This window comes from Condylostylus longicornis, unplaced genomic scaffold, assembly GCF_029603195.1.
Source record: "Condylostylus longicornis isolate FDR11 unplaced genomic scaffold, ASM2960319v2 ptg000048l, whole genome shotgun sequence".
In the NCBI taxonomy this organism is placed as follows: Eukaryota; Metazoa; Arthropoda; class Insecta; order Diptera; family Dolichopodidae; genus Condylostylus; species Condylostylus longicornis.
In genome coordinates, this window is record NW_026578017.1 from 17,154,815 (window position 1) to 17,178,165 (window position 23,351).

Here is a 23,351-nt window from a genome sequence, read left to right on the forward strand (position 1 = left end):
CTTATCAGAATTTTGCCCAGCTGCCTAAAGTCATTTCCGACCCTCTATCCGACGGCATAGGCCTCCTAACTTATTGGTGAATCAACTTGTATATAGTTTTAAATTTGATAGTTTTTCTTCTTATAATCCTTAATAATTATAATATACATTTAATTAAAAATTATTAATTTTTCTTTCTTTTGTAAATTTATTAAATTTAAAATATAAATTCTATTTTGCTCTTTTCCCTAAATTAAATATAATATTTACAATGCCTCATCTGTAAGAATTATATTATCATCGGTATTCAAATTATTATCACTAAAATTATCATTATTATTTAATTTGTTATTATTATTTAATATACTAGTAGTCATTGTTGTATTTGTAGTTGTAGTAGTAGTTAATGTTGTTGTTACACAACCATTTTTAATATTATCAATTTTATATGTATTACAATTACTACTATTTGGTAAATCATTTATATTATCAATAATATGATTATCAATACATGATGATGTTGTTGTTGTTATACTATTATTTGATGTTGTTATTAAATTATCAGCAATTGTTGTTGTTAATGTTGTTGCTGCTGTTGTTGTTGTTACTGTTGATATTACTACATTATTTGATATTAATAAATTATCTGTTATTTCTGGTCGTTTTTCAGCTGATTCAACTAATGAAATTTCTTCAATTATTAATGGTTGATGATGTTGTAAATGTTCCATTTCTGAATCTTCTTCGTTGTGATGATGATGATGATGATGAAGATGATGATGAAATTTTGAATTATCAATTGTTTTACGTCTTAAAAGCATTCTTGCACCATTTATAAATGTTTGCTTTTTACCAAATTGTTTCGATGTAAAATTATTAGAACCACTATTAATATTACAACTACCAATATTACTGTTACCACTGTTACTGTTATTATTATTTCGTCCAACAAAATTATTAGAAGCACCACTAATACTATGACAACGTTTTGATAATGAAAGTTTATGACGGCTGAATTTACGGCCAGAAAAATCGTTTAGTCAAACTTTCTCTTCGCCAGGCATTGGTGGTCCACAACGTACAAACTGTAAATCGAAACGAGGCTAATTTTTCAAAAATTTTCTTTTTTTTTTTTGTATTTTTTGTTTTTATATTTTTGTTTTAATTTTCTGCTTGTATTTTTTTGAAGTAAGAAAGTAATAAGTTAAAAAAAAAAAAAGAAAATGAAAAATAAGAAAAGTTTGTTTTGTTATGATGTTTTTTTTTTATATAATTTTTTTTTTGTTATTGTTATGCTATAATTATTATTTTGCTTTTATATGCTGTAAAGGATATGAATGTAAAAGGGAGAAGTTTCAAGGAAGAAGTTTTTTTTTATTATGGTGGAATAAAAATGTATAGAAAACATAGAAAAGAATATGATCAATAAATGTTAAAAGTATGAAAAGAAAGAAAAAAAATTAATATAAGAAATAAGATAATGGAAAGGAAATAAAACGATTTGTTTAAGGTTAAGAAAAATATTTAATATGTAACAGATTACAATAAGGATAAAAGAGAATATATAATTTTTGGTACAATAGATTAATAGTATATAGTAGGAGTAATCAGTAGCAGATTCATTTTCATATTTCTCTTAGAATTTAAGTTCCAAGAAGAATATTATGTTCGAAGTGATGAATTTCTATATTATTTCTATAAATGGAATACTTCTTTAGTATAGATTCTAATTATTAATTTTTAACAATAACCTAAAGGTACTCGTATAATGGTTATTGAATATTGTATTCTAATTCTATATAATGTTATAATAACGAACTCTGTTATAATATTAAATATTTTTTTGTAATTTTTGAGTGAAATTGAGAGATTGAGCTACAATATTCTTAGTTTTGTTTTCTTTTTTAATTTAAGAACAAAAAATATTCGTATAACAAGTAAAATTAACAATGAAAAAATCTCAAGTAATAGCACTTAGTGTGTTCCGATTAAAAATTGCTAACATTTTGATTTAGATTTTTAGAAAATAGGATTTAGAATTTTAAAGGAAAAAAAATTAGAAAATAGGTTAAGAATCATGAACTTTATTAAAAATAAAATTTTATGGTGAGGCTCGAATTGAAAGCGTGTATGTTACAAGTATTTTTGTAAATAAAAGGTGAATAAAAAGCGTAAAAATATAGGGAGAAAATCAAGAATACATGGTAGGAAAGACGTTATTCTGCAAATTACAATTATCTTCATATCGAATAAGGTGAAAACATTGAGGAAATCTGAAAATCATTCTTAGGTTAATATTTAAATAAAATTACCTAATATTTATTTTAGGTTTTATATTATGCATAAATATTAAAATTTGTATTTGTTTATACCATTATAATTCTTTGTATATTATTATCATACTGATAAATAAAACCGTATGCTATTACATTAGTTGAGAAGGGAAAACGTAATATGAAAAATAGGATATGGAAATCTATATGGCACAAAAAGTGTGAATAATGATAATGTTTTAACATACTATCAGTTAAAAAGAATCCAAAAAAACAAAAAAAAAAAACAGGAAAAATATTCACAATAATATAAAAATATACAAAATAATAATAATAATAAAAATATTATAAATGATATTAATATAATGGTTATTAATAAGAGTTGTATAGTAGCAGGAATATTAAAATGTTTCCGAATTATATAAATGTATGTTATGCAATAATAATAATAATAATATTATGTACAATAGAGGAGTGCAAATATTATGAAAAGAAAAATGTACTTAATAGAAATTATATAACAAAATAATGTAATCTTTATTAATGTAAAGGGTGGACCAACTATAATTTACTACTTGGATTAATAAGAAGTTGTAACATATATACGGATGTACATATGTGTCGTATTATTTTAAACCGGAATCAATTGTTCAAAAAATTCACATAGTATCCCGAAAAGAATTTATGACTGGATTGAAAATATTTAATTGAACTTAAATTTGATACCATAATGAAATTTTTAGAGACGAAGATGGAAACAAGTTGAATATAAGCCTCTTTAAAAAAATCATTAGAATAAAACTGAAATGAAAACAGACTTCTTCTGCAATTTGAAGAAGTTGTTTTTATATGACGTACATATTATTATGATCATTTGTCGATGCTGTTGCAAAATCGTTATTAATTTACTATGGTAAGCTTGGGTGGCAGCAAACAATCCTTTTCTAATGCGACATTTCAAATTTTTGAAACAATTATAGCGTGAAACTTTGTTTCGACCATTTTTATAGTTGTTCCGTTTATATTTGTTAGCGTCTGTTTTGTTTTAAATTGAAATCATGATATTTTGGTTGCCTATTTTTTTTCAATTGAACTTCAATTGAAGATCAAAAATTTTAGATATTTGGGCTAATCTATTTGGCAACACTGATGCTACCATTAAATTTTTGTTTCGAAAAGTGCGATTCATGATAAGATACCATTATGTGCCACAATAAGAAGTGCCTTCTTACATTGAGAAATGATATAATATTTCTCATAAATAGTGGAACAAGTTACCAATTTAAATAAATTTATGGTATAAAATCAGTGAATTTTTCAGTTTTAAATTTTTAAAAAAAATAAAATTATAAATGGTCCACACCTATTTTATGATGTTATATATACAAATATGTGTATGTGTATATGTGATCTGTATGATAAATGTAATTATAGTATAGTATTGCAGAAATAGATATTTAACGCTTATAAAATAGAATATAAAAAATATAAAAGATTTTTGCTTTGCGGAAATTGTTAAAATAAAATTTTCAATTTGTTATTTTTTTTCTATAAAATTTGTTTTTCAAGCTCTTTCTTGTGTTTTAACATTTTATTAAATAGTTTTACTAATAAATTTTCAATTTTTTTCAAAATATTTAAAGAAAATAATTTGTTAGCTCTTTAATAAAATTTAATTTTATATAGTTTTTACTTTATACAATATGTACAAGAAGGAAAAGAACTTCTTACATTAATATTATTAAAAAAAGTAAGTGTACATTAAAAATGTTTATTAAAAAATTTTATACAACAGTGAAAAAAATTTTTCAAAATGCACAATACATAAATAAGTAAAAGGAAATAGAAAATAAATAAAAAAATTAAATATTAAAATTTTCATATAGTTATTTTAGGAAATTTTAATAGGAACCACAATTATATAAGTATACAAGTAGAAAAAAACGTAAGTTTAATTTTTTTTTGTATTTAAAAATTAATGTTGCTTTGCTTTAATAAAAATTTTTTTTTTAATTATATTATTTACAAAGAATTAGTTTTTATATAGTTAATTTGAGAGTATTAATAAAATTATATAGTGTTATAACAATTTACTACTTATACGAGTATTTTAATTGTTAGGCATATTTAAAATTTTAATAATAACATATAAGCTTATTTAAATTTAAATTACGCTTTAAAGATTCAATAAATAAAATTTAATTAAGTCAATTTTTAGTAAGTTTGGAAATTCGTCTTAAAACCCTTTATTAACTCGACATTAATTCTCTTTTTTGAATCCGTTTCAAAACATGTGGCTATAGCCAGGCATTAATGTTCGCAGTAACTGTCAGAATAGTGCACATTTTATATTAATACAGCTCATGATGAGTCGATGAAATATTCAAGCTCATGAAAATTTATAATGTACTTAAAAACGTTCTGTTTTTTGGGTATTTCGCACCTATACAATTATCGCATCTATACAATAATCGCATCTACAAAACAACATTTGAGCTGGTTTTTTTGAAAGTCGTATAAGTCCATTTTTTCATATATTGACATATTTAAGGTTTTGTATTTGAATCAATTTAAAAATATTGAGCATAATAACATATTTTGTTTGTTTTATGTCTAAGTAGAACTCTATTTAAATTGTGATTGTAACTGTGAGAAGGTTTCTATAGCTCATCAAAATCACCATTAACTAAGTCTTTTTAAAAAGTGGATTTATACTACTTTCAAAAAACCAGTTCATTTTAAAAGTGCCACATTTCGATATTTTTAAGCTAAAAAGTTTTAATATTTAGATGATGCAATAAAACTGTTATATTTTGAAATTAGGATGGCTTCTTCTTGAAGTCATAGTTGTTATACTATGATCATTGCAAATTTTGTATTTATATTAACGAAGTAAATTACTCATTAAAAGTATTTGAAAAAGTTAACAAATCTTACTATCTACATACGTATATCGGAAATCATTTGATATTTAATGAATATAAAAAGCTCATTTCCCATTACCATTAACTTGTTTTAAACATTATTTCGTATACTATTGTATTCTGTGAACACCGCATAGTATGTATTATTAAAAAATTTTAAATTTAAAGCAGAATTTATTCACAAAAATTAAATTTTCTTTTTGAAATTAATTATCCCCAAATTATGCCATTAAATATTGAAGCAAAAATGACTCTACGTTCATGTATGCACATACATATATGCACATTATTGATTGACAAATTTATTTACTTGAACATATTCTGTAGTATGATTGTGTAGAACATGGTTTCAATAAGCTATTATAATGGAATTATAAAGAAGTGGAGAGCAAAATGATGTGAACAGAATGATGCATTTGACATTTCCGAGAAATAAATATTTTTTTATACAAATTGAGTATTGACTTTAATTGGCAACATTTTGAAATTGACGTAATGAATTGACAATAATAGCAAAAAGATTGTTTATGAAAAAAAACTTGTCAATTATTGAACTTTTTGCAGTCACATTTATGTAGCATTTAAATTTTTTGACAATGAGATCAATATTATTATTGAAATAATGTCTTTTAAATAAATCTTATTGAAGATTCGTCAAAATGAGTTTGTTATACGCAATTTCACTATTATATTGCTATTTTACATTTTGTCATACGTTATACACCGCTTCATATAATACTCTCAAATTGGAGTATTAAGCTTTTAAAATGTTATTTTTAGGTACCCTTAAAATGAAAGCTGTCTGTAATTTGATGTTACAATATAGTTTTGCAAATAAATCGAGTAGGTTCTTTCGAAAATTTTCTTTTAAATCAGAAATTTAGTTAAAAAATTATTAACAATACCCAATGATTTAATGTTCTTTGTGCTGATTGCGTTAAGCTTGAAATTAAATTAAATAAGAATCCTTATAGTGATTATTTCTATATCTGTACTATATATGAAGTAATAAATACCTTGGTATTTAATGTTAGTAGAAGCATGTCCAATTTTTGATATAACAGTAATTTTACTCATGAGTGAAGTAGAAAAATAAAGTATTTTATGCTACAATAATTTTGACATCAGTTCTACAATCTTAATTTATTGGATTATTGAAACTTAATTATTATATTATATTAGCTATAAAAACATTATAATATCGAATTCTTGTTACCTACTCATAATAAAAATGTTTAAAATAATATTGAAATGACAAAGAAATTCTTGAACGTAATCAATAAATTTAAATACTGGATCGAGTAAGAGAGTTGTTGATTATCGTATTAAATTTCACTATAGTCGAGTTTTCAAAAAAGGAGTGATAACTGTAAAGAAATAACTTTCTCACTGAAAGAAAGTCCGTATCGATGCCTGTTGGTCTTTTTGTGCACTTTCACCTCTTAATTTTAAGGTAACCGATTTTGATGAAATTTGCCTTGCAAATAAGCTTTGTGCAACCGATGAATTAATCAAATTTGTACGGAAATCCAATTCCATTTATTATGGGGAATGTAATTTGTATTTTGGACCATATCCAAACAATAATGAACATTTACGTACATCATATTTCTTATATTCTAAAAGAGGAAACCAATCGATGTTTTGTTCTCGTATGTTCTGTTCACAACAAAATTATTTTAGTTATAATATTTTGCATATAAATTAAATAAAGTGAAAGGAACTAAAAAGGATTAAATTAAAATTTGTCGTCTGTTCTTTGTTAAAAAAGAAAAGCAAAAATTAATTTCATTCTATTGCTTGTAAAAGATGTTAAAAAAGAAAATAGTTTTGCAAGTGTAACAAGATTTCAATATTTGATTATTTTTTAATTTATTTTTCTGTTTTCAATAATCCGGTTATTGATAAGCTGATTATTAGATGCAATCTTTGGAAAACATAACATATTTTCAATAAACCTTTCTATTCAATAAACTGAAACTACAAATGAATAACATGTAAAATAATTGGTAATATGAGTGGATGATTATAATTGTAGACGTAGGAAATAAAAAAAGTTCTGATAATTCAGAAATTTTAAAAGAAAATTTTTTGAAATTGTTTAGCTTTATTAAAATAATAATTAAAGCTTCTGGTTCTGATCGAATTTATGACAGAGAAACTGAGATTTTCACAGCTTTTAGTAATTTTGTAATATTATTGGAAGCGCATTACTTAAAGTGTGTTAGAAGCATTTGAATTAGATTTTAGTAGTCAATAAATTGTGCAGTTGTAATTTCTTTTAAGAATCTTTTGTAATTTCAAAGCAAAATTCACATATCGTCGGCAAAACTGTGATACCTCGTAAGTGCAAATATTTCCAAAAGTACTTTATCAATTTTCTGTTTATGAAATCTCAAACAGTCAATCTTTAAAATTTACGAAACAGTAAAAACTAATAAATAATTACATATTCTTTAAATAATTTTCATATTTTCATAAATTTAAAAGATGGATTGTTTGACATTTCCTAAACAGAAAATTGGTAAAGTACTTTTGGAAATATTAGCACTTACATGGTATCACAGTTTTGCCGACGATATACTTTTGTATTTTATTGCATATTTTTTGGAGCGTGCCAGGAAAGAATTAATAATTCTATAGAATTAATTCTATAATATTTTTTAATCATATACAAATTTGGTAATAATCAATTTTTGTCATAATAATTTTCAATTCAAATTTTTAGTTTAATTAATAAAAGCTCGCACACAACCAGTTATTATTATAATTGTGTTGTTAGTATATATAGCCCCAAAGAGAACACACATTATCTATAGCATTTTTTTTGTTTACCCAAACCACTTACCTCTCTATATATGTATATATATTATTAAGAAGGACAATGAAATTCCTTTTGGAAAATATTACTTTTGAAGATTATAAAATTGAATTTTCTTATTTATGAAACTATTATAATAATTTAGGTTTAGAATAGTACTTGTAAAAATTCTAAAAGTTTCTAAAAATTCTATAATGTCGTATCTTTTACATCATCTATTTGTAGACATGCTGCGTGTGTTACTGGAGTTGAAATATCTATATGAGTTGTTGCCGTACTATGATTATTATCTTTACTTTTTATAAAATAATGATCCTGCATAGTTAGCATTCGATTATAAATTCTCTGAAAATATTATTATTTATTTTATTTATATATTTTATTTATATATAATATACAATATTGTTTTTGAAAATATTTTTAATTTAAAATTTGTGGCATTAGGTGCAGATAAGTGAGGATAATATGAGATTAGTATTTTATTTAATATTAATGGGAAAATATTTTACATTCAATATAAATTTAGTTTGGTATATATACAAGTATATAAAAGCAAAGCAACATTTTATAACATTAATAAATATTATTTACATTCAAAAACTTTTTATAAAATTAACAAAATTTCATATTTTGAAAAAAAATTATATTAATTATTGAGAAATGTATTGCAAAATTTTTTTGGAGTATTTAATTATGTGATCTGATTTTTAACTTTAACATGTTCAAATATAAGATGGTTATAGTTGAATTGAACAATAGTTTTAAAGGATCCCTGCTTCATTGGATTCAAAATTCGGCTCTATTTAAGATTTTGAAAAAAATCTGAAGAAATTTTTTATGCTAAATTTTCTCTAATACGTAAATTTGTGGCGACCTTTGTTTTTTAATGAATAGTGTGACTAAATATTAATTTTTTCTATTGTCTATATCTAGTTTATTAAAAATAATATTAAATTCAAGAAGTACATATTATTTTTAAAATTTATGTATAAATACGTAAAATTGTGGTAGAGGATTGCTTTAGTTTTGGCCAATACTGTGTAAGTCACATATAATTGAGCTGTTCTTTTTGAAAGTGGTATAAGTCAACTTTTTGAAAAGATTAAGTTAATGATAATTTTGATGAGCTATAGAAACCTACTCTCCTCAGTAACAATTACAATTTCAATGGAGTTTTAATTAGGTATAAAATAAACAAAAGCAGTTTTGCTGTAAAACGCAAACTCTTAAATATCTTAATGTATGAAAAAATGGGCTTATACTACTGTCAAAAAAAGCAACTCAATTATTTTTCAAAATTTCAAGAATGTTCTCTATAATTTAATTAATAAATTTCGTGCAACTGAATGCATTTTTCAAATCCATTATGCAAGCCTATTTTAAGCAGTTCGCATACACCCCTATAAGGAGTGTACTGATACGATACCACACGAACAAAAATGGGTTAATATTTAATTGTATATAAAATTTTTATTAATAAAAGTCCAATTTGTCATGCATATAATTTGAAAGGATTTTTTTGAATCCATTTCCAAAAGGACTTCAATTTTCATTTAATTGATCCGTTTATTTATTTCTAAACCGCTTTAACCTTTTTTTTGTAATAATAATTCGTTTGATAACGAACTATCAATTTAAATTTATGGCCTATGGATAAATTACAAAAAAAAAATGGCGTAAGTAATGCAAATTCCATATTATGACTGAAAATAAATATTTTTATACTCTTATATCTTTTAATATTTATTTATGGGATTATTAAAAATAAATTAACACATAACATTTTAAATTCTCTAACCTTATCTATATCAAATTATAACACTAAAATGAATAAATAAATTCTCTAAAAAAAAAAGGTAAAATGAATATTTAATATGGGTACAATTTTCAAATCTATTTGGTTATCTGTTTGTTTGTTTGTTTGTTGAGGACAGAATAACAGCTTGAGTATACAACAAACATTTTTAAAATATTATTTAATGACATGGAATTTAATTTGTCTGAATTGTGGGAATTCATGTTATGATGGAAACCGCAACAGTAGTAAAAGTTATTTGGTCATTTTTTTTTTCCAAAGTTTGATAATAAAATATAAAATTTTTGGGAAAAACAAAAATCACAACTTTAAAAAGGCACGTATGTATGACAAAAATTTAAAATGCCAAGATTCATATGGTTTCTACATCAGGCAACACAAAATGGCAAAAAAAAAATATTAAAAAAGCAGACATAAGACATTTTTAATGATCATGGTAAGATCATGGCTTCAAGATAACTTTGAAAACAGGTTCACAAGTTAAGTGGGCTAAAACAATTTGGAATTATATTAGGAGCTTTGAAAGAAATTAATTGCATAGCCTTGAATCAAATATACCAAAACAACATAATACAGTTGGGTTTCGAAAACTCATTAAGTTTTAGTCATCTCCAAAAATTTGTCCTGGCTTTTAGTAATATTGCTTGTAATTTCTTGAAAGAAAAGATTTGTATAGGAATTTGCCTTTGCATTATCGTTTTAGATAGTAAGACGTAACTAATAGTATTTCTTTTCGAAAATTGCAGCGTTTTGGATGTAAAAGTATGTGAAAATAATTAACAAAGTTAATGCAAGTATTTGAATGTATGCATAGAATGTGGTGTAGTAATACAAGGAAATTTTTGATTTCCACCTTTTATCAAGAACTACTGCTATATTTACCAAGAAAATCGAAATCGTCTCCCAAATTTTATATTCTTTGTAATATTAATAATATTTCGCGCAGTATTGGTAATAATTTTTGGTGACTTTAGTAGCAATATTATGAATGTAAATTGTAATTCATAATTCCTTTTATAAAACTATCATATTGTTTTGATGCCATAATGATAACACTGTTTGGAAATAAAAAGTGAAATTGTATAAATAAAAGACAAAAAAAAGAAAAAGAAAATCAAGAATAAAAATTTTAAAGTTTTTAACCTCATTCTAAATTTGGAATTGTGAATCCTTTTGCATTTTTCATTTTTATTTTTCCCATTTTAAATCTACAGCACGTACAAATTTTTCATTTTATGTCAGACAATGGATTAAAATAAATGGTATAGAACAAGTGGAATATGAAGTATCATAAAAAATTATAATTTATAATAATTTTAAAACGAATATACACTCTGAAGAAGTGTCATACAGCTGGTTGTTTACTTATTTCATTCACCACTTTACAAAATAAAATAAAAAAAGTTTTTGGGGTTAAAGTTTTATCATTTATTAATTGCAATGTGTGGGTGAATATATTATTTCTAAAGTAATATTATTGATATTTTCGCAAAAAGGATTTTTTAAAAGATTTCGGAAATTTTTATGTTGTCGAATAAAATTACGGTTGAAATCATTGTATTGAAAATTGTATATGACTGCTTCTCTTAGTTACCAAGACGAAAACTTGCATTTAATCTGTTAAATTGATTGTGGCAAAAGGGGCAAATTTTTGTTAATCATGCTTAATTTATTATATGACTCTTTATATATTATTTGAAATTATTCTATTGAAATTCAAACTTAAAACCCACTTGACTTTGTAGATTTAATTAATAGTTTCAGAAGTAACAGTAGAGTATGAGTATCAAATTTGTGTATAAACAGTATAGGAATTGAACTTTTCTAGGAAGAAATTTTAAGGGTAGCGAAAGAAATTTTTACAAACACAAATAAATTTTTTTTAATTGTGATAGTCGGTTTGTTTGGTTTTAATCTTTGCTGTGGTTGTAGTTTTACTAAAATTTTCATATTTATTTTATTGAAGCAAAATTAAAGATGAAGAATCCTCTTATAAAATAAGATATGTAATAATGATGGATTTATTATTTTAGGGTCAAATAGATCGTATAAAATTATGAGATTTTATGTTTATAAAGGTTGTGAGAAAAATATAAAGAGTCATTGTACGAGAATACTATACGAGTACCATCAAAATATTTATCAACTACTTATATAATATTATTACGTACGTCTTACAATAACAATGGCAAATCAATTCAAATTGATAGTGTTTATGAATCCATAATCGTTTTGTTAAGAATGTTAAAATTAATTATTCACTTTTATAGAATTAAGAAAACAATTATATATGCAATTAGAATAAAATTTTAAGAATAATGACAAGAGCACTTGAAGGGACATATAACAGGTTTTTCAATAAAATGAGAATATTTTGAAAGTATTGTTTAATTTTGACATCGGGAATAATACGTCAATCATTATTGTCCATGTAATTTTACATCTGTTGGAATTAACTGTTATAATGTTTAACAGAATTAACTGTTGGAATAATATTAACATACATTAAATGCTATAATAACAGAATAATAAATTAATAGAATTAACAGTTGGAATAATTAAATTGGGATAATAATTAACTGTTCGAGCAATGATTAACAGGAGCACTAAATTTTTGGTAACCAATGATTTAATCACGATAGCTGTAGTATGTGTCGGACAATATCGAAAGGTTAAGTTTATGTTGGCTGATCATAAAACTTAATTAGAAAATTTAAAAACTGAAGGAATCAGCTCTACTTTTAAAAACAGTCGTAAATTATATTGTATAAATGACAACAAATTTTTGAAACTAAATAATGCCTTTAAAATTTACTCAAAATAATTAAAATTTTAAATAACATTGATTCCCCCATCTTCACTTTATAATAATTATAGTTTTTTAATTGCATTTTGAGGTTGTGTCAGTTTCTGATTATTGGCAGCATAATTTTCATGTTGAGAATATGAGATTAGATCTTTTAAGATTCTTTACAAGAAAGTGATCAGCTTTTTGCAGTGTTGTCACAAAAACCCACAACACTTTCAGATCTACGCAAGATCTCCCAACATGAACTCAACTAAATTCTTCATTTTAACGTTTGTGTTTAGTTTAAAAGTTGTCGCATTTACAATAATAAAGTTTTTTTCGGAAATTGTTCTGACAATATTGACTTCTTTTAGTCGATTTCAAACAGAAACATTTCTTTGTTTTATTATGTAATAATAAAACGCATCAAATCGACATTACTAACTTATTGAATTTTGTCATTTTTTAACAATTTCAGTAATATTTTACATACAAAATTTCTAGTTGAGATTACAATAGTTCTGACACAAAATCCTTTAATATAAAAATTTATTTTTGATTTTCCATCTTGAATTTTGAATTTGTTTTAAAATTTTTTCTTTATTGTAACAAGAATAATGGTTATTTTGTATTATGCAATTTTTCCCTTTTTTTCTAAAATAAATATTCAAGACAGAACCACTTAACCGTATTCTAACTAAAGTACTACACAGATGATGATGGCAGCACTTTCCACTTTCCATTTAGACAAAAGGAGAGGATTTTTTCTAGAAAAACTTTCTTTAATTCTAAGTTATTTTTCTTTTATTACTTAAATCTCTTTATACACTCGTATATTTTGGTTACGTGTGTATATAATTTACATTTTGTATAAATATTTCATATTTCATGTTATATTGAATTTGATATTAATCTTTAACAAATATTTCTGGATGACATCCTTAAAATAAATATTTGTAATAATTTATTTATCCTTGAGAAAATATTTATAAAATATAATGTACATAATCTATTACAATATATGATTTGTGAACATTTTTTTATGTTTACAGAAAAAGCAATTGAAAGGGGCAAAAGGAGAAAAGTGGTGGAAAGAAGGTTTTAAATTAAATGTAGAGAAAAAATATAAGATAAACAAATATATACAAGGAATTTTTAAGAGTTGGTCGAATCAACTGTTTTTATTACAGATTTTTTTTTTGAAGAAATTTCCCAAGAATATTGTCCTGACCTGAATGAAATACCTGAATTTGATGTAAGAATCTTCTGAAAAATATTAATATTTCACTTTGATATTCAATATATAAATTGTTATGATTTTAGTTTGATATGGGTGAACAGTCTATACAGATTGAGTGGCAAATTCTTAGATATTTTATGGATTTTGATTAAATCATCCCAGGAATATTAAAATTAGGGTAAAGATTATACTGTGAATATGCAGCTTAAAATTTTTGAATAAGTTTCTGTTCGTAAAATTCTATTAATTTAAAAAAAATTTTTAGTTAGAACAAAATTTTGTGATAGAAATGAATTTTAGTTGATTTTTGGAAAATTTTAGTTAAATTTTAAATGATTTCATTAAAAAATTCGTAATAAATTTAATTTTCATTATAAAAGGCTTAATTTAAAGTCTAAATAGATTATTGGTGTTTTGACATTATTCTATTTTTTATTATAAGAAATATTTGCGGTATTCCAGCATATTTAGGAAATTCTTAGAAAATATTGAATGAAGAAATTTTAAAAAATTAATTGCAAACTAAATTTTATTATTATTGTGTATAAAAAGAGAAAAACAGTTTTGAAGAATCAAGGATTATTAGATATTCTGCTTCGTATTGTATAGAATGATTGTAGAGGCTGTGCTTTTTCTTTTGTTTATGTGGAACTTTGAAAGGATTAAGAATCGAATGAACACTCCGAAATGCATTCATATTAAACGTATTTTATCATTAGTATATTCCTGAAAATCATCATTGTTTCAATACGAAATTGTTTTCAGGAATTAGTGTTTTTTTTTTCGCCTTAGTCGGCATTTTAATGAGAAATATTATCGCACATTGAGCCTAATTTAGGCCATGTCTAACACATTCTTTTAAGATTCGAATTTGTCCAAAAAAAGTTCATTCTAAAAAAGTTTATTTCGACTTCCAAAGAAATTGTGTATCGTTAAGTACCTTATGTGTTCCCTTTCTTTTAAAATGATGTCATTCGGTGTAGCCACCACTTCGCTTTTTGATATGAAAATATGAATATTATTATTTCAGACAGGACGTGATTTCAAAACGTACTATACGACGATATGAACCATCGATGTAGTTTGATTAAAAAAAATTGGTCACAAGCTGGTTACAAAAAGTGAGTTTGTTGATTGATTATGCTATTGTAAATTTCCTGATTAACAATTTATTGTAAGTCTACATGAAGGCACTAATATTGAAGGTGATAAGCACACAAAATTTAATACATCTGAAGAGTACATTGTTCGCATATTTCGTAACGTACGACACATACAGCATTCCTTGACAAATTGCAAAACTTGCACGTCTAAGTTATGGTTTCATTGTCATGTTCCTTGGACAATTCGATTAAAATTTAATATTTTGCGCTATTTTTTATAATTTCTAAATTTTGGAATGGTTATGAGTATTTGAGTATTTGAGTATTAAATATGTTTTGGTTAAAAACCGAATTGCGAACTTGTGATAATTGAAATCTTACCCTTTATAAAAGCCTTCAAAAACAGACTAAAATCAATCAAATATTTATGATTTTTAGCTTATGATTATAGGAAAGCTTTTATAAAGGAAACGTATACAATGCGTGTATACAGAATAATAAATGATGTTTTTTATATTCCGGAGAATTTCGTAAGAAAAGCAAAAATGATAAAAAATATTTTTATCCTTTAATATTTATTCTTCGATTTTGTCATTATACTTGTCAATTTTTTCATTTTGTTTTTCTTCTTTTTTTATTTTCTTAATATCAGCATTTTCATTCAGTAAATTTTTATTGATTGATTGTCATTGTTAATAAAAATGTGAAGAGTAATACTGATATAAAATTAGGATAAGATTTCCTGACATTATAGTCTTCTTGTACACATTAATAGAAGATTATGATGTAGTCAACAGACTATAATATTTACTTCTTTTTTAGCACTTTTCCAAAAAATTTTTTGAAAAAAGTGCTTATTAGTTTCACTCTGTCCGTCCGTCCGTCCGTCCGTCCGTCCGTCCGTGGACACTTTTTTTGTTTACAAAACTTCTACACCTTTGAAGATAGAAAGCTGAAATTTAATACGTACATAGATCTTCACTAGAAACTTATTTCCGTAGAACAAAATTTTTACCTATCTCCCCCCCTCTAGAAGTTATACCCCCCCAAAACCCTAAAAATGGCCTTTTTTAAATATTTGTTGCAATGAAACCATAAGCATTGAACTGTAGAAGCTTGAAATTTTAGGGCCTTTTAGATATTAATAAGTAGTTCATTTTGTTAGAAGAAAATTTTTTTCCATCTCCACCCCCTCTCAAGTTATCACCTCTTGAAATTCGTAAAATTTGAATTTTTGACACCTTATATTTCCGAAACCGCAAGCTTTTCCAAATTTTTATAAACGCAAAAAGCTAACGGTAAATTCCGTGAAATTAAAAAATATAATTATTTTTCTTAACTCACACAATTAACCCTTAAAATCGAGCATTATGTTAACCCCTTTTTATATTAATTTTTGCTTTATTTCAAAGACTGCATGTATGCGTCATCCTAAATATATGCAATCCTAGAAATAGTTTTGTATATGAATGAAAATAATTTTAATAGTGTGATAGCTATACATAGACTGTATTTAAAAGCAGAATTTTCACTTGTTGAAGGGAAAAGTGCTACAATACAAACCATTGGTTTGTCCCAACTTTATTGTTTATTTTTTTTGTACAGAAAGATAAGATGATTTAATAAAAAACAGTGAAAATAATAATGATGACTTTTTTTGTGCAGATATAGATTTCATTGAAACATTTCAAAATTAAAAATTGAAATTTTACTTAAGAAATAAATAGAAAGTTGACAACCGCACCAAGGGGAAATTAAAAGAAAATGATTTTTCATTTTTATTCATTAAGAAAAAAAAGGAAAAATTAAAGAAAAAACCGCAAAATATTTAGAACAAAAAATCATTGATCTATTTCGGAAAACTTTAATAAAAAATCTTTTTTTCATTTGAGAACAAATTGCGTTTGTGCATTTGAATGAGAAATCCTTTAGGGAAGATTTTTTAAATAGAAAAGACTTTCATACAACATCAAATCTAGGTATGTACATATGAAGAACAATTATACATAAAATATATGTATAAAACCCTGATTACTAAATATTTCAATTTTAATAGAAAATTTATACTTGTTTATGACAAGCCATTTGCAAGAAAATTTTCAAAAATATCATTTTATTTTAGCGCAATATCATAATTAAAATAAGGATGACTGTAGCAAATATAAAAATGTGAAGTACTTTCTACAGAATTGAATAGTGCAATATAATTGAAAAATATTAGATATTTTTTAATTGTAATTTAATTGTGTACAATTGAATAATATTAAAATGAAGTCCTGAAAATAAAATATTTTTAATATATTTTAATTTACTTAAAAAAGCCTGGTTGTAAAATTTTAAGAAAGATTGGCCAAGTTCTTGTATGCTGAATTAAGGAAACTTGGGGCTATTTAGAGGAAATTAGACGCAGAATTGAAGATTTGCTAGAGCGATGTTTTTTAAATACAAAAAAATGCTTTGAAACCATGACCTTAATTTAGCACTAAAATGTTAGCATAGAATATTACATATGGTCAGTATTGTTATATGCAGTTGAAGTATGGACTTTGAAAGTATATAACCACATCTCGAAAGCTTCTTTTCTTTGTACATACTTTCTTTGGTATAACCAAATAGAATTTTTTGGTAAAACCACATCTCGAAAGAAGCTTTCGAATTCTAAAAATTCCTTGGACAGATAAAGTGCCTAATGTTGAAGTGCTGAGGAGAGTGTATAAAAACCGTGAATTACTTACCACCATCAAACGCCGAAAAACAGAATACTTGGGGCATATTATGAGAAATGCGAAGTATCACTATTTACAACTCATAATATAAAGTAAAATAAAGGGAAAAAGAGGAATATGTAGAAAACAAGTATAATGACTCAAAAACGGGCTTAAGAAATTTAACAGTTTTGATAACATCAGCAGTTGAATTACGTTTAAATAAATAGTAAACATTATTTTATAAATCAAGAAAGTCAAGTAAATCACCAACATTCGAAATCGAATAGGCAAAAGATTAAGAAGATGAAGAAAATGCATAGAAAATGTTTTCGTTGATTGGCATGAATTACACACTTTTTCAATTCTATTTTTACAGGAATCCAAAAGTATATTAGAAAAAAGTTTTATTTTAAAAAATCTCTAAAAAGTTCAAAAATTCAAAACTATGAGTATTCACCAGGCGGGATTCTCTTGTAAATACAAATCAGGACGATACAATTTTAATATAAATTACTTACACAATTTAATTTTTAACGAAATCGAAAAAACGAGGCATAAATTTTCATGTTCTAATAAAATCTTCCAAAATAATAATAAATGTTAACTGTTATACATTCTTGAATCTTATTTGCATTATTTCAAATATCTTATCTCTTAAGCTAGAAAATTTGTAAAATGTCAGGATTAAAAATAAATTTTTCTAATGATCCTCTTCCTTGCAAATTTTTTTTTGTTCTAATCATTAATTGCTTTATAATTTATGTATTTTTTGTCCTTTTCATTAATAATACTTCGATGTACAATATTTAAATACTCCAATAAAATTTTGCTTGCGAAAAAAAAAAAGAAAAATCCTTTCTTTTGGCAAGGATAATAAAAAACACATTTTCATTTCATTGATTTTTCTTTTGATTTTTAAATGATGATTTCCTTTTTTATCAAGAATAAAATTAAAATTTTGAACAAAAAAAAAATTAAGAAATAATATTAAAATAAAAGGATAACAATAATTAATCAATATTTTAAGGATCTTGAGCATAAAAATGAATACAAAAAAGAATAAAAATCACAAAATACAAAAAAAAAAACAAAAAATCGATTGATGAACGAATTTAAGCTCAAAATCAATAAAGTTGTATGGGTAATTTTTTTTTATGGTTCAAATTAAAAAATTTCATCGTTTCTGGTTTTTCGCATTGTTGTATTGTTGAAAAAAATTTTTTTTTTCACTTCTTTTTCTTATTTTTTTGCGTTTAGTTTAATTTTTTAATGTAAGCTTTAAAAAAATTTTATAACTTTTTTTTTTTGTTATTTTTTTTTGTTTAGTGGTCGTTATGCATTTATTTTGTTTTTGATTTTTTTTTTTTTGTAATTTTTCTTTCATAAAAATTTCCAGCAAAGTTCTTACCGAGACCTGAGTAGCTGTGTATGAATTCGATCGAGGCCGATTACTAAAGAACATATTACGCCATTTTCGTTTCACCTGAGCGACAACTTCACCATTACAAAAGCAAAATAATATCGCAACACAAAGGCCCTGCAATGAGAAAAAAGAAAATTGTAAAATAAGAGATAAATTAAAAAAACAACAAAATTTACTTATACAAAAGAATAATAATTGCTATTATTGTTGGTGTTTATTAAGTAATAAACATCCTTTCAGAAAATTCTGTAAAATACAATAAAGCGATAAAAGAGGAAAAGAATAAAAGTTAAATAAAATTTTTTATTATTAATTATTTTTTATGAAAACAAAGGATATTGAGGGAAAAATGTGACAATTATTAAAGGAACAATGCGTTTTTGTTTTGTATTTTTGTTTTTGTTTTTTTATTTTTCACAGTTCGAAGCATATAAGCGGATACGAAACACGTGCATGTTTGAATGCGGATTTAAGGATATTTTGGTGTCTGATTTTACTTAATTTTATTTATTAAATATTTGGATTTTATTAAACATTATTTATTTATATTTGGATTTTATTTAATTTTTCTATTAAGATTAATTAAATTCTATTAAGATAATTTTAATTTAAAAAGTTTATAGATATTGAATTTTGCTTTGAATTCCTTAATGAACTATAAATAGGCATATTTATATGAAAACAAGTCTGCTTTAACTTCAAACTACAGTTTAATTGAAATATTTTCAAAACATGAACCATATTGAGAAAATTGTTGAGAAAATTTTGACAAAAGTCAGTATAAGGAAATATTTTGTATTATACAAAAACACTATAAAACACTATTAATAGCCAGTAGTTAATTAGTGAAGTTTCTTAAATTGATTGATTGCACTAAAATCTTGAGAACACATTAAACAGAATTTTCAATTAAAAATTCCAAAATTCACGATTTCAAAAATCATTATATAACTCGCTTTTTATACCCTGCACTTCGTGAAGGGTATATTAACTTCGGTATGGAGTTTGTAACTACTTGAAGGAGTCATCTGCGGTATGGACATATATATATATTCTTGCTCAGCGTAAAATTCTGCGTCGATTTAGACATGTCCGTCTGTCCGTCCGTCTGTCCGTCCGTCCGTCCGATCGCACGATAACTCAAAAACGAATAATGCAATCGACACCAAACTTTCACAAGTTTTTTCTTTTGTGCCAAGGACGAGCCCTATTGTTATTGGACTAATTCGGACAACGGGTTCGGGTAGCTGCCATACAACTCAAAGAGTTTATTTTAAATATTTCAAAAACTAATAAAGCTATAAATATAAAATTTTTTATACATTTGTCCAATTATATTCTACACATGCTCTAAAAATTATAATGGAATAGCTGCACCGGTTCGGGTGGCTACCATACAACTCCAACAGCAAATTTTTTATATTCGGAAAAATAATAAAGTTATATTCATGAAACTTGGCAGTCATGTGTCCAATTATAGGTCAAATATATTTCAGAAGTTTTAGAGGAATTGCTTGACAGGTTCGGGTACTTGCCATACAACTCCAGAGGCTAATTTTAAATATTCGGAAAAATAATATAGTCAGATACATGAAACTTGACAGTTATGTGTCGATTTATAGGCCAGATATATTTCTGAAGTTTTGGTGGAATTGCTTGGCAGGTTCGAGTAGCTCCCATACAAGTCTAAAAGCTTATTTTAAATATTTGGAAAAATAATAAAGTCATATTCATGAAACTTGGCAGTCATGTGTCCAATTATAGGTCAAATATATTTCTGAAGTTTTGATGGAATTGCTTGACAGGTTCGGGTACTTGCCATACAACTCCAAAAGCTTATTTTAAATATTTGGAAAAATAATAAAGTCAGATTCATGAAACTTGGCAGTTGTGTGTCGAGTTATAGGTCAGATATATATCTGAAGTTTTGGATGAATTGCTCTACAGCTACAAGTAGCTCCCATACAAGTCCAAAAGTTTAAATATTTGGAAAAATTATAAGGTCAGATTCATGAAACTTGGCAGTCGGATGTCCAATTATAGGTCAAACATGACCGTGAAGTTTCTATAGAATGATTTCACAAGTTCGAGTAATTACTACACAACAACGAAAGGTGCAGGGTATAATTCAATCGGTTTATACCGACTGAAGTGTTTTTACTTGATTAATGTTAACTTGAAATATTAAAATTATGAGGGTTTTTTTTCGGTACAATTAGGAAAAATAAAAATTTTTTTATCAGTTCGAAATATAAAATAATTTTGCATATATTTAGGCTAAGAGAAAAAATTTCAATTAAACCATTTAAAAAGGTAGCCATAATCTTATTAATTTTTGTTGTTCCAAATTAAAAATCAGAAAACTCTTTCTTCTATAAAAAATCTACGAAGCGCAAAAATTAGTAATTATGTTGTTTTATTGTGCATGTTTTTTTATGGAAAGATTTTTTTTTTTGCTTTTGTGGTTCTTTTTCATTGAAATATCTTAAAAATTTATCTTTCCTTATTAAAGGAGAAGAGAAAATTTTCAAATATACAGAAAAAACACCTTTTCAAAGTTAACCTTTTCTATTGCTACTACTATTATTTATTTTTTTTTTCTGTAAAGATTTTTTAAAACAAAAATTAATAACAATATTAATTTTTTATTTTACTTATGACTAAAGAAAAAGGATGAAATGATGGCCACCCTATGTAGTAAATTTATTATGTAAATTTATGTTTAAGGATTTGAAAAATATGATTAACCCTTGTAGGTTCAATTAAAATAAATAAATGAAAGAAAACAAGGGTATCGAATAAATTCGAATATTTTTTAGAAAATGAATAGCAAATTTTTTTTTTTAATATTCATGTTTTTCTAAAGTAAATTGCTAGTAAAAATACTTAAAATTATTATTCATAAAAAATTTTAAATGTGAATGGGATTTAATTAATTATTTAAAAATTGCTTTCTACAAGACCAAATAAATTATTCTTTAATAACAAATTAATTTTAATACAAAAATGTTAATTAACTTGTCAAGTAACATATTAAGGGAATTAAATTGGGAATTCTATGAATAGTTTTTAATACAAAATTATGCTAAAATGAAAAATAACTTACGAGTATGAATTTTAAATCAAGTTATGAATTTTTCTGAAAGTTTTCTAATAGGTTGGTGTGTAAACAAATTTTAACAATACTCTAAGTAGAAAAGTAAAAAAATGTTTATCGAAAACAAAGATACCACAAAATAGAAGTAGACTTCTATTTGCAAAGCTGCAACAACCTACTCCAAAAAAGAACCTTTGTCTCCAAATTCATTTTTCATCAACTATTTTAAATAATGTGTATTTATTCTAGAAATTGACAACTTCGAAATCTAAATCAATAAAAATTAATGCAGCTCACTTAAAAACCGAAAAGGAATAAGTAAAATTGAAGGAATACTTTTTACTTTCAAAACTACTTCCTCTCCAAAGCCATTTATATTTCCTTTTTTTTTAGTTGCGTTAAAAATTAAGTATACAAAACAAAATGCTGTTTGCCTTGTTCTTAAATTTATGAGTTGCCTTCCTTCCATTTTACCACATTATGGCAAAATTTCAATTCCTTTTTATGTTATATAAAAAAGGGGAACGGAAGTAATTCATTCATTGGAATTGTTTTACGTTTTTACGACTTTTTTCTGTGGTATTTTTCCTTAATACCTTGTAAATTGTTCAAACTATATAATAGTCTTAAGAAAACATTATATAACTTGGGGTAGAAAAAAAAAACATAAAATTAATTTATGAAAAATAAGAAATTGTGGAAATGAATAATGATTATATAAAAAAACAAAATCACTTTTAAAGAAACACACAAAAAAATAAATTCACCTTATTCGAAGGTGTCCTTTATTTTTCTTTCTTACTTTTTTTTGTGAAATTTTAACAACAAATACATTTACAATAACAAAACGGAAAACGAAGAAGAAGAATTTGAATAAAATTAATTAAATTTTGTAACCGTGTTGATATTATATAAGTTCTCGCAACACTTAATATAAAAATAAAACGGACTAACGCAGAATTTGGTTTTTTGTTTTTTTTTGAAGGATTCTAAGAAAAAATTTTAGTGTTATTCTTTTTGTTGTTCTTGCTGTTGGGTTGTAGTATTTTAATTGTTGTCTAGCGTAATATTGTAATGAAAATTGGAAAAGGGAGAAGAAATTTAATAAAATAATAAAATAAGTTGTTGCCGTTGGAATCAAATAAACAAATTAATGACAGAACATTTTTTTATTGTTAT

General features: G+C 24.6%; 1 protein-coding gene across 4 annotated transcripts in view; it reads right to left on the minus strand.

Annotated features, from left to right (window-relative positions):
- Positions 1-928: 928 nt before the first annotated feature.
- Positions 929-23,351, minus strand: part of LOC129611068 (calcitonin gene-related peptide type 1 receptor) — a 58,289-nt gene continuing 35,866 nt past the window's right edge. For 2 of the 4 annotated variants that reach the window (XM_055523998.1, XM_055523996.1), the window contains exons 9-10: positions 19,061-19,189; positions 929-1,064 (exon numbers count right to left, since the gene is read on the minus strand). In XM_055523998.1, coding sequence (XP_055379973.1) covers positions 1,020-1,064; positions 19,061-19,189 — 174 coding nt within the window. In that variant the 3' untranslated portion in view covers positions 929-1,019. Of the gene's footprint in view, positions 1,065-8,024; positions 8,343-19,060; positions 19,190-23,351 lie in introns of all 4 variants that reach the window. The other 2 variants (XM_055523995.1, XM_055523997.1) reach the window with 2 other exon arrangements.